The 13,775-nt window shown below is 20.9% G+C and overlaps 4 protein-coding genes across 4 annotated transcripts; 2 read left to right on the forward strand and 2 right to left on the reverse strand.

Moving 5' to 3' along the window:
• Window positions 1–67: 67 nt before the first annotated feature.
• On the reverse strand, window positions 68–1,699 carry PY17X_0115951 (fam-a protein; the record flags this gene model as incomplete). The annotated part of the gene is made up of 6 exons (XM_034637488.1): window positions 68–172; window positions 369–602; window positions 704–813; window positions 974–1,040; window positions 1,143–1,395; window positions 1,569–1,699. The coding sequence occupies 6 exons, from the start codon at window positions 1,697–1,699 to the stop codon at window positions 68–70; spliced, it is 900 nt and encodes a 299-aa protein (XP_034493332.1).
• A 1,731-nt stretch (window positions 1,700–3,430) lies between these two features.
• On the reverse strand, window positions 3,431–4,937 carry PY17X_0116000 (fam-a protein; the record flags this gene model as incomplete). The annotated part of the gene is made up of 6 exons (XM_022957874.1): window positions 3,431–3,505; window positions 3,645–3,872; window positions 3,965–4,068; window positions 4,239–4,308; window positions 4,404–4,641; window positions 4,783–4,937. 6 exons carry the CDS (start codon window positions 4,935–4,937, stop codon window positions 3,431–3,433), a joined length of 870 nt encoding a protein of 289 aa, XP_022811288.1.
• Window positions 4,938–8,804: 3,867 nt separating this feature from the next.
• Window positions 8,805–9,889, forward strand: PY17X_0116100 (PIR protein; the record flags this gene model as incomplete). Its single annotated transcript, XM_022957875.1, has 3 exons — window positions 8,805–8,819; window positions 8,928–9,719; window positions 9,809–9,889. 3 exons carry the CDS (start codon window positions 8,805–8,807, stop codon window positions 9,887–9,889), a joined length of 888 nt encoding a protein of 295 aa, XP_022811289.1.
• A 2,376-nt stretch (window positions 9,890–12,265) lies between these two features.
• On the forward strand, window positions 12,266–13,395 carry PY17X_0116200 (PIR protein; the record flags this gene model as incomplete). Its single annotated transcript, XM_022957876.1, has 3 exons — window positions 12,266–12,280; window positions 12,414–13,223; window positions 13,315–13,395. The coding sequence occupies 3 exons, from the start codon at window positions 12,266–12,268 to the stop codon at window positions 13,393–13,395; spliced, it is 906 nt and encodes a 301-aa protein (XP_022811290.1).
• Between the last annotated feature and the right edge of the window lie 380 nt (window positions 13,396–13,775).

The raw sequence follows: 13,775 nt of genomic DNA on the forward strand, positions 1-13,775 counted from the left end.
GCATATTTATTTTATTAATAATGTATTACAGCATTAAAATGATCAAAGACATTATGGGAATGCACATTTATTTCTTGGAAATTATGGCGGTTGATCTCAGAATATTTAGTATTTCTGATGAATGAATTATTCTAATTAATAAATCTTCAAAAATAGCGGTATTAATATTCATCTGTGAACAAAAAAAAAATGGATAAATATATAAAAGAAAATATTATCGTTTTGTGTGGGTGAACATCATATATTATAAATATTTACATTTATATAAATGGTATGTATTTTTTATAAATGTTAAAATAGGATAACGAAATAACAAAATAAATTGTGGAATAAAATTATTAAGTTATTAAAAATTTTATATTGCTTACAGAGTTGAGATAGGTGATATCAACGCAATCGTTTTTTTTTTGAATTATAAATCCAGATAAGTTAACAAACATTTTTGTCAATTTTCCACTTATAACATCATATTCTGAATTAATTGTTGGTCTGAATAAGTTTGCACTTTCTACAATAGTGTTTTTATATTTTGTTTCATCACCAAGGTTGTAGTCATTTATATCTGATGACGCATAGACAATTATAGTTGTGTCGTCTGATACCTAAAAATGAATCAAAAATGTATATGTTTTGTATAAATTGCACTATATAATGTGGAAATGTTCATTTTTAGAGGGATGAGCGAAAACAATTGTTTCCTTACTTGAACTTTTTTAGCTAAAGCATAGTAATATCCATGGAACGATATATCATCATTTTTGTAACGGTGTTGGATCATCATTAAATTTGGAGAGTATGCACGTACAACTTTTTCTAAAAAAAAAATATATTTTTACACATATTTAAATTCGGGTATTACGAAATTTAACGACTAACAGATAAAAAACAATATTATAGAAAATTGAAAATAATAAAGATGAAATATTGGATATTGTGAATCGTATATTAAATTGATCGATTATTTGGTTAATACCTTTAACAATTTTATCACCAAAATATTTGGTATTTGAATTCCATAGCATGCTTATTATATAATTATACTAATAAACAGGGGGAAAGTATATATATATATATATGTAGTAATTATTTTTTAATTTGAAATTAATTTCATGACTTAAAAATGTTTCTTCGTTAATTCATACCTTATCGGGATTTTTGACTTTATGATTAAGTTTATAAATGGTTGTATTTCCTTGTTTCTTAGAATATTCAATTGAATCCTCATCGTGTTTATGATACAATTTGTAATCATCCGTATTTGCAGCATGCTGTTGTAATAAGAGTTCAGCTTCATTCATAAAATTTTCTGCTTCTTTAGTTTCTTTAGGATCCATACATACGTCGAAGGAGGGTTGTTCGGGTGTTTCTTTTAAATAATCATTGAGGAAACTAAACCTTCTTTTAATTTGTAAAGAAAAAAGATAAATAGATTTATAGACTGATATGTGTTATTATTCAATATTATGTAGATATACATTTCCATAAATACGCATTATATTCTCATATATGGAAGATATAAATCCACAATTATATTCGATACGAATATATACACTGTCATATATTCTTACGTGCTATATAATTGAATCAATGTTTGTAAAGCTTCAATATTTGAATCAACCTCACTTGCAAGGGCTTTATTGCTCATATATACGGATGAGATCAAAAGAGAAAAAATTATTTTAATATATCCTTTACTCATTTTCGATTTTAATAAATAAAATATTAATAAATTTATTTATATTTTTTTTAGATTAAAAACTATAAATTAGGAATTCGAAAAGTTGTGTAAATAAAATTGAAATCGAAGCAACAAATATTCGAAAAAATAATAAAAATAAAATTTATTTAAAAAATAAAAAATATATATTTAAATGTCAGTTTTCTATAACTTTATTATATTTATAAATTCAACATATTTTATATTTAATTAGTTTGGTTGCAAGCAGAGGATAACCGAAGCTTTCATAAATAACGAATGTGCATAATATTATGGGTTTTGGTTTATCAAATGTTATAATGATAAAAATAAATAGATTTGATTATATAATATCTTTAATGTTGCATTATTAATATACAATTTTTTAATTTTATAGTTCTTTGAATTAAAACTAAAATATATATGTGGTGATATGTGGGGTTATATTTGCACATATGCCAAAAATCCTATATTAGCTTTTTCTGTGTTGTTTTACCTAGTAACAAACTAATAATTTAAAATATAGATTATAAATTTTAATGCAACATTTGATAAACATTATTTTAATATAATTATTGATGCATACATTAGTAAATGAACGACTATGATAGGAAGGATACTAAATTAATAATTATATTAAAAAATAAGCATGCTGTTTATTTTGAATTTAATTATGGTTTTTATATTTTTAAATATCAAAAGGATTTGACTTAATCCAAAAATTACAACACAATTGTACATGCGTGTTATTTATAGTGCAATGTCACAATAATAATATTTGTCATTTCGTGATAAAATAGTTTAATAAAATTTGCATTATTGTAGCTCCCGTTTTATATTATTTTTTTATCGATATTAATCAAAATTTTACTATATTATATATTCTAATATAATTCATAAGGTGATAAAAATTGTGCATTGCTAGTAGTATTGATACATATTTTTTGCAAATTGATGTGAATTATAAAACATATTTTTTATTTAGCAAGATATATAATATAAAATAAAAAGCTTAAAATACAAAAAATATCTTTATTTTTTAGTTACAGTTTTCTCGGTGTTGAGGTGTTTATGGTTCTATTTATGGGTCAAAGGTGGTTTAATTGGTTCATATTTAATAATATTTGGTTGTTTGAAAGTCTATTGAATAAATAAATGAATATATATATAAGATAGTGATGTTGTGTGATTTTATGAGGTATTTTTAAATAAGCATAAATACATTGTTTTTTTAGAAGGCATGAATATTACATTTATGCTAAGAGTTTCAAAGAATTATTCTATATAAATAAGAGAAGAAAGAATTGAAGATATTAATAATAGTTTTTGTAGAGGTTTATGTATCTCGTTTGATTTAATTTTGAAACACTTATTAGTTTAACATGCTTCTCAAATAGTATATATAAATAAATAATCGTTTAAATATATGCCATATCCCTCAAAATTTTAGCCTATATGTGATGCCTATGTTTGTAAACAAACAAAGGTGATAAACATTAAATGAAAGGGATATCATAAATAAAAGATCTTCATAAGTTATAACAGTTCTATTTGTAGTATTCACGAAATTAATATGTATAGATACATTCTAATATTAAAAGACAAACAAATAATATACAAAGAAAACACTCTATGATAATAATTTAAAGCAACCATTATACATGGAAATAAATTGCTTTATTAACATAAATATCCTAATATTAGGGTGCTGAAAAATATATATGAAATATATTTTTATTTATGAAGGTAATAATATTTAAAACACTTTCCAATAATGCAGGGTTTTTTAAAGGAAGCGTGTCCATCAATCTAAGAAAAAAAACATAAATGGATGAATATATAAAATGCTTAAATTTTTTGCAAATTATAAAATGTACACTTATTTAAAACAATATTTTTTAACAATTGTTAAAATAAATTATGTTATTAAAATTTGTATATCGCTTACAGATTCGATATAGGTGACACTAACAGCTCTGTATTTTTGAATGATATATCCAGCTAGGTTAACAAACGCTTTTTTTAATTTTCCTTGTTTAATATCATCTTCAGAATCAACCTCAGTTTTGAATGAATTTGCGCTTTTTACAATTTCGTTTTTATATGTTTTATTGGAAGGGTTGTGATCATTTATATTTGCTGAAGTCATGACAATTATAGTTGTGTCTTCTGATACCTACAAAATTAATAAAAAATATTGCATAAATTATTGTAAATAATATGAAAAATATGATTTATAGGGAAATAGAAGATGAAAGTTTTCCTTACTTCAACCTTTGCAGCTAAAGCATAAAAATATTTCTGACGGCGTCCAAACTTTTTTTTGTAACGTTGTTGTATCATTACTAAATTTGGATTGTACACACGGACAACTATTCAAAAAAATAATATTTTTGCATTATGTAAAATAAAATATTATGAATTTGAAGATATGGGAAACAATAAATAGTATCATATAACAATGGCAATAACAAATCACGAAATTTCGAATAAATAGTAACAATAATATATTAATTTGGCTAATTATTTATGTTTTGTATACTTTTAACAGAGCCAGTATTTAAAAAATTGGGATGATCGGGGTCCCATAACTCGTTTATTACTTCATTATACTAATGGAAACAAATAGAGATATATGTATATAAATTATAATAATTTTTTTATTTTAATTTGGTTTATAATTTTAATGTTGTTCGTTAATTGATACCTTATTCGAATCACGAACCATATATTCAATTTTTTCACCACTTATATGGTCTTCATGCTTTCTTTTATGAAAATCCATATGATAATCAATACACGTTTTACATAATTTATACGTATGCATATCTGCAGCATGAGATTTTAAATGTGTTACAGCTTCTTTCATAACATTTTCTGCGTTTATAGTTTCTTCGGGGTTAGTACATAATAGATGCTTGTTTTTTTCATATATTTCTTCTGAACTATCATTGATAAAAATTAATATATTTTTAATGTGTACAAAAATAAAGGTATTGTATTTATATTATAACATTGTTGCGCAAATGTATATTTAATATTTTCATAATGAAATATGTAATATATATATTGTTGCATTTTATTACGTAAGATATTTCGGTGTTGATTCGGGTGCTGATTCGAGTGTTAATTTGGATGTTGTATCTTCTCCTGGATCAGCTTCAGTTGCAAGGATTTTATTATTCACATATACGGAAATGCTTAAAAGAAAAAAAACAATTTGAATATAAAACTTATTCATTTTTGAATTTTAGAAATAAAATATTAAAATATATATTAGTATTTTTTAATAAAAATTAACAAATCGAGAGTCTGGACATGTATAATTAAAATTTAAGCCAATAATTTTCTCAAATAAAGTATAAAAAACTATTATTTAAACGACAAATTGTATGCTTTTATAAGATTTATAAGTTTAATATATTTTTTATTTAATTAATTTAATTACAAAACGACGTTAATAACAGAAGCTTTCATAAATAGTGAATATAAAAAATATTATTATTCATAATTTGATTAATATTATAATATCTAAAAATAAATAACTTTAATTATATTATATAAATGATATTTTTAACATATAGAATTATGAATACATAATTTTTATATTTTATAATTGACTAAACTCAAATTAAAATTTATAAAACATCCCGTTACGTATGGAACTACACATATACTTATATTTATATATAATAGAAAAAAAACAATGTTGTTTTTACCTAACAAAAAATAAATAATTTAGATATAAATATAAAAGTAATAAAATAATAAAATAATAAAAAATATATATTTGTTTCAATATAATTATATATACTTACATTAATAATTATATTAAAATAATTATTTTCCTATTATTTTCCATTTGTTTTACAAGATTTCTTTGATAATGCATTGTTTTTAATATAAAATATGTATATTCTATTTTTAAATATTAAAATAATTAATTTAATCTAAGAAATACAATTAATTTTATATATTACTAATACTACTATAATAACAATATTTTTTATATCATCATAATAATAGTATGCTAAAATTTATATTATAAGAATCGCACAATCTGTGATTTTTTTATTACTTTTAATACAAATTTCACTAAATTACATTTTTCTAGAAAAATTGTTAATTTTATAAAAATTATTTTGGGTAGTAATATTAGCGTCCATGCTTTTTTATAAATGAATACAAATTATAAATTCCCTTATAATAGTAAAACATAGTATATATCTAATTTTAAAAAATACAAATAAATAAAATAATGAAACACAAAGTTTAAAATTCAATAAATATATATATAATTAATTTAGTTTTTAATTCTAATATCCTTGATATAGAGGTGTTCATGTATTATGGGTCAATGCTATGCTTATGAGTTATAGTTTTGTTCACTAAGTCTGCGTTTTGAGTTAGAGTTCGGCGATATTGTAATTTAATTTGTTGCAATTTGATAATATTTCGGGTCTGTAAATGTTGATTAAATATTTATATAATCTCTGTATGTTTAATCTCTAGATGAAATATAAATATGCACCCCAAAGGGCATAGTCATTAATATGAAAGGGGTCTAATAACATATTTTTCACAAGTTATAATGCTCTATATAATTCGTTTATATGTATTAAATATGGCAATATTGTAACTTCGCATTATATATTTTATTGCTATTTTTTGGCTAACTATACATAAGAACCATTATAAACTATTATGTAAGACATGTTGATCCAGAGTTATATTGAATTATGCACATCATAGTATATAATGCATTTCTATATTTTGTAAAATATTTATTTAATAAAGGTTATTATTTGTGCCACTATTATTTTGATTTAAGTTATAAATTTCCAACCAAACAATATAGTAAATTATATATGAGGCTATAACATATACTTAGGCGCATTTGTGATAATTGTCTACAATATAATATACCTTCAGGTTAATATATATATATATATAATTAATATTAATTAAACATAAAACTAATATATAATAGATAATCATAAAATATAGATTCATAAAATATCATCGAAATTCGGCAATACAACGATGTCTATAAAAGGCATTTTATGCATATACCATTTTTAATAATACAATAAAAATACGCATATTAATAAAAAAAGACATTATAGATATATGTATAATATCCTTTTAATTTTCGATTATATGTAGTTTCATTTTATGCTAAAGTTTTAAATTCATATGATAGCGATAGTTCTATATACATTAATTTATTTACTATAAAGGTATAATATTAGATTAATCGCCATTACATTTTAAACTTCATACTTTTAAGGATATATAAATTATGAAATGTACAAAATATATCATATTTTAAATAGCTAATATAATTACATAGAATGTTAATAAAATTTAATGTTATAGTTTGCTATAATACTTATAAAAATGTGGTATATAAAATTAACGTTATTGTTCTAATATATATAATATTGTATCCATAACTAAGCACTAAAATATGTTAATTTTGGGAAATATATACAATTGTATATTAATACAAAGTATATAGAAAATGTATATAATAATTAATTTAATTTGAACTAATAATATTTTTATTATATTACTATATATATACAAATTTACAAATATATAATTTAAATATATTGTTATTGCGAAATAATATATATTATAAAATATTTTATTTAAAAACTATGAAACTATGAAATATTGTACATTGATTTAAAGGATTTTTATTGAGTGCGCTAATTGTTCCGTTGTACTATACAGTGATATACCAACAACATCATAATAGTAATAACAATAGATAAAGTATTAAACACGAAAAAATCATTAAATTAATTTGATTCGAATACGTTGATATATATTATTAAACTTGTAATAAGATTAAAATTATATGCATAAAACATCAAATGAAATATTATAACATTTATTTAAGTATGCTTAATGCAATAACATTAGACTAACATTACCAAGCAAAATAATATTAATAATTATATAGTTTTCTTAAAAATATAGTTTATTATAAAATATAAAAGCAAACTATATATTTAGAAAATAATTCTAAGGCATTTTTAATGTATATACGAATTGAAAGCTTTAATGGTAGAAATATAAAACATAATTAAACTATGTAGAATAGGTAAATCTTATATGGCTACATCCTTGTCTTAAAAAAGCATACTTCACTTATCTCTCCTCTCAAAGTGCAATATACCAACCTGATACACATAGTTTTTTATTATACTTTAAAATGTGCATAAATACTTATTTATATGCTAATATATAATATTTACTAAGTATTATTTTAAAAACAATATACATTCAAAGACTCATTTAAGCTTATAAATACGGGGTCAGTGATAATTGTCGTTTTAAACCGTGGACATTATGCGTAAAATATATTATAAATTATCCAATAAGGCATACTTACAAATTGAAGTATATGGGAATAAAAATAAAGTTATTTAACGCATTAAAATTCTTTTTAAATTTATCTATATTAATTGTAAATAATATATATTTATATAATTTGCATAGAAAATGGACCATGTAACTGAGTTTAAAAAAACTACAATTTTAATAAAACATTGGTATATAGTATTAGAAACAAGTATATAATATATTTTAAAAAATGATTATTTATATACTTTTAAGATTATAGTAATAATGAGTTTCTTAATTGTTTCAATTTTTGCGGTATATTAGTTTTGGGGCACCATCTATTAAAACAAAATATATGATGTTGTTTATGTTCTATATTAAAGCATATACATAAGTATATATTTTTTTAATTCATCATAAAATTCCTTAATATTTTATAATAATATCATTTAGAATGTTATTAGTAATAATGATTTTATGCATATATTGCATTATATATACATATGATAAAAACTGTTTAAACAACCCACAAAATAATATAATTTATCTAACTACTATAAACAAAAATATAATATTATTTTAGTAATAATATTATATTATTATTCAACATTAATTTTAAATTTAAATTAAGAATAATAAAAATATTTTTATCTACAAATAATTGCTATATATAGGGGTAAATAATTGTATTACCTTTTTTAGTATATATATGATACCCCTTTAACATAGAGATTATAAATAATATTCCATCATAATGGATGATGATATAGTATATACATTTTTTGATATTATATTTACTATAAACTTCATTAAGTTTTATTTTAAAAACAGTTTCTTAATACATATTTTTATCAATTTTTTTTAAATGATTTCTTAGTGTGGAAACTTTGATTTTTTGAGGATGTATTTACATGATGATTTGGAAAAAAGTACACTTGATTTTCATAAAAATGATAATATTAAGAAATATTGCTCTAATGACGGTTCAGGAGAAAAAAAATGCAATACTGATCTCGATAAAATTAAGGCTGGATTTTTGTGGTTACTTGAAAAAAATTGTTCTATATCCAAAAAGACATATTCTGATGAAAGTATTAATGCAATTTTTCTATATATTATTTCATGGTTAAGTTACAAATTAAATCAAAACTCAGAGCACTATTTCACCAAAATAAACGATTTTTTTACTGAATATGTAAATAATAATCAAGAGTATGATAAAATTATACAAAATTCCCAAGGTTGTAAAAATCTTAAGGAAATAATAAATAAAAAAAGTGATTTATTGAATATTGATATTCAAGATATGTCTAATTTTTATGATGTATTTAAATCATTATGTAATATATATGGTGATGTTGCAAAGAATACAAATAACACCAACTTGTCAGCTAGTGCAACTATTTTTGTTAACAAATATACAAATCTCAACGATTATTATAATATTGAAAATACCTCATATAGTAAAATATTGTCTAATATATTAACTTATTATAATAAATTAAAAAATAAATGTGCTGAAAGAATTACTGATCCTGTACAATTACCAAGTCTTCCAACAGGAAGAGCAACAAAAAAATTTTTACGAAATTCATCAATACAAATTTCATTAATCCCAATGACATTTATTTTCTTTGCATTACTTATATATTTAGGAATTGTGTATAAGGTAAATAACATATCAAATGAAAATATAATATTTAAAATGTATATCATCACTACAAAATTAACATTTATTTTTTACTATTTTTATATTAGCGTTCATCATTTGACTTTCGGAAAAAGCTTCAAAAACTCAATTTAAGAATCAAAAAAATAAAGAGGAAAATAAATCATTAATATATAATTCGAAGAGTAGTGACTATTTCAGGAATAGCAGTAATGATTGATATATTTTAAGAGACTGTCTATTTGAAAATAAATAATTTTTTCATAATTTTTACATAGATTTTATGTTGTGGAACCCATATTCGGGTTAGGATTAAGTATTATATTGCATATAATTTTGTATAATTTTATAATATTTATTGTTCTGTAAATGTTGATCAAATATATGTGCTGTCTTACTATTTTTAATATCTAGAAGTCTAAATATGTAACCAAAAAAGGAGCATTGCCATTAATATGAAGGGGGCTACATAACATATTTTATAAGTTATAATATTTATGTCTAATTCGTTCATATATATTAAATGCGTCGATATTATATCTTCGCATTATATATTTTATTGCTAATTTTTGACTAACTATACATAAGAATCATTATTGTCTATTATATAAAGATTGTTAATTAAGGGGTTATATTGAGTTATTCATGACACAATATATTTCTTTATTTGATGAAACGTTTTATTTAGTAAAACTTATTATTTGTATCATTTATTTTAATTTAAATAATGTTATCCAACTGAACTGTAATAATATATATTGATAAAATATAGATGCATGGGTTATCGATCAAGAATCGACAATATAACATAGTCTATAAAATATTATTATGCTTCTAACATTTTTAGTAACACATAAAAATTGAATTATACAATATTTTTTTTAAGTTTTAATTTTAGTTAGTATTATCTTTTTGTATTTCCTTTACATTTGTATTAAAATTAATTAGTATTAATATAAATTGTTTTATACGCCTTAATTTATTTATCATAAGGTATAATAATAGATTAATCACTATTAATTTTTAAATTTTAATATTTGAGGTATATATAAATTGGAAATATATTATATTATAAGTAGTTAATTGAAAAAAATATAAGTATATTAATAAAATTTTATGTTATAGTTTGTTCTAATAATTATAAATAATATGATAGATATAATATCGTTGTTATTATATATCTATACATATAATATAACAAAATATTATACCAATAACTAATATTGAAATATGTTAAATTTGGGAAACATATACAATTATATATTAATTTTATCGAAAAGACACATAATAATACATTATAAAGGTATCAATATTATATATTTGTTAAAAATTCAATTTGGGATATGTGGTTTTATACTCTAAAAGACTTGGTAAATAGAGAAAGTATTAAAGAATCAATCACCATTAAATTTATTTTTATTATTCCATATTAACGCATATTATATTGTCGTTGTTTTGTCATAGAATTAATAAAATATAGAATTATTAATAAATTATTTGAATGTATATACATTGATAAATATAACAGTAAAATATATAAGATAAATATGAGCAATGCATAAAATTTAACGAATATTTATTTAAATTAATATATTAAAAGAACAAATATATCTTATCTCTCTCCTCTTAAAGGGCAATATAACAACCTAATTAAACATAGTTTTCTATTATACTTTAAAATTAGCATCAATACTTATTTATGTGCTAATATTTAATATCTAATAAGTATCATTTTAAAAACAATCTACATATAAAAACTTATTTAAGCTTATAAATATGGCTTCAGTGCTAATTGTTATTTTAACAGTGGAAAAAATATGCAAAATATATTATAAAATTACCCAATAAGGTATATTTATAAATTGAAGTATATAGGAATAAAAATAAAATTATTGGGCTCATTAAAATGTATTATGAATTTATCTACATTCATTAAAATATAAATTTATATAATTTGCATAAAGATGTAAGTAACACAACTTAATTTGAAAATGCTATAATTTTAATAAAACAGTGGTATATAGTATTAGAAACAACTATGAAATGTTTAATATATTTAAAAAAATGATTAGTTATATGATTTTAAGGATTATAATAATAATATAATTTTTAATTTTTTTAGATTTATACAGTATTTATATTTTAGGACAGTTATTAATACATAAGATATAAATATATTCCTTTTCTATGTTCAAACATACTTTAAATTGATTATAAACGTGTATCAATTTTTATAATAAATTATATCTGATGTTAGTAAGAATAGCATTTTTGTATAAAATGCATCATATTTACATTTAATCAAAAATGTATTAAGCATCCCTTTGTTTAATGTAATTTAGCTAATTATAATAAACAAAAAAATAACTTCCTTTGTAATAATATTATTCTATATTAATTTAATTATTGAAAAAGATATATTATATTTAACTACAGGCGGTTGTTATATATAGGGTTAATGTATTTGCGTTACATATTGGGGGCAGTGTATATAAAAACAACATGATTCTACTAAATTTCCAATTCAAAAATAAAATCCCATCATAATGAATGGCCAATTAGTATATTCATTTTTTAACAATAATAATTTCCTTTATATTTTTTGATATTGTATTATACATATCATTAAACTTTATTTTAATAAAATTTTTAATAATTCGCGTTTTTATTAATTGTTTTTAAATGCTTTCTTAATGTGAAATACTCCTTTCTGTAAGGAACTGGTTTCCCGATGAATTCGAAAATAATGGAGACTATCAAATTCAAGATGCTCATTTTTTCAGTGAATATTGTGATAATGAAAAATGTGAGACGGACATCGATAAAATTAATGCTGGATGTTTACGGTTGTTTGATGAATTCTTTGTGAATTATCATTCGTTTCCGAATAATAATATCAATATTGTTGAATACATTACCATATGGTTAAGTTATATGTTAACCCTACACCCACATGAAGAAATCAACAATCTAAGTGAATTTTATACTAAATTTATAGAAAATGGCGATGATTATAAAAAGGCTATAACTGGTGTTACTGATTATAAGAGTTATAAGGATCTTATAGATAAAAAAAATATGATGAATATGGATATTAAAGATATATCTAAATTTTATGATGCACTTATATTATTATGTAAAATGTATACTGAATTTGATACAGACAGTTCGAATTGCAAAAACTGTTCGGAAAAAGGTGATAAATTTGTTAAAAAATATAATGAACTTAATGAAAATCCTAGTAATGCTGGAAGCAATTCATATAATCAACTATTATGTACTTTATCAACTGATTATGATAATTTTAAAAAATATTATGATGAAAAAAAGGTTGAATATAATGATTTTCCATCCCTTCCTGCGATAGATAAAACAAAAATTCCTGCAAATTGTTCTGAGCAAAGTTCTAAAGTTACATCATCAAGTTCGTCGATAGCAAACAAATTAATTCCAGTTTTATCGATATTAGTTGCAATAGCAATTTTTTTAGGAATTTCTTATAAGGTAAATAATAAAAATTTTTTAAATTATTTTTATTAAATATATGCAAACGTTAACAAAAAAAAATAATACGTTTCTTAACATTTTATATTAGTATTCATTATTTGACTTTCGGAAAAGGCTTCAAAGACTCAATTTAAGAATCAAACAAATAAAGAGGAAAATAAATCATTAATATATGATTCGAAGAGTAATGACTATTTTAGGAATAGTAATAATGATTGATCTATTTTAAGAAGCTGTCTATTTGGAGATATGTAATTTTTATATAGTTTTTATGTTGTGGGTTAGGGTTAAGTATTATATTCTATTGAATTTTGTATAATTTTAATAATTTGATAAGATTTATTAGTTTAAGGAATTGTTTTAAATATATATAGAAAATAATTTATTAAAATATGTAAAGGATAAGTTTGAGTTTTTAAGATTTATATTAAGTCTAAATATGTAAGAAAAAATGAGGATGAAAATTACTATAAAAAGGAGCAATAAAGAAATATATTTTGATAAATTATATGAATTTAATTTCGCGTTAATATAAATTAATGGTAAATA

Source organism: Plasmodium yoelii, assembly GCF_900002385.2.
Source record: "Plasmodium yoelii strain 17X genome assembly, chromosome: 1".
Classification (NCBI taxonomy): Eukaryota; Apicomplexa; class Aconoidasida; order Haemosporida; family Plasmodiidae; genus Plasmodium; species Plasmodium yoelii.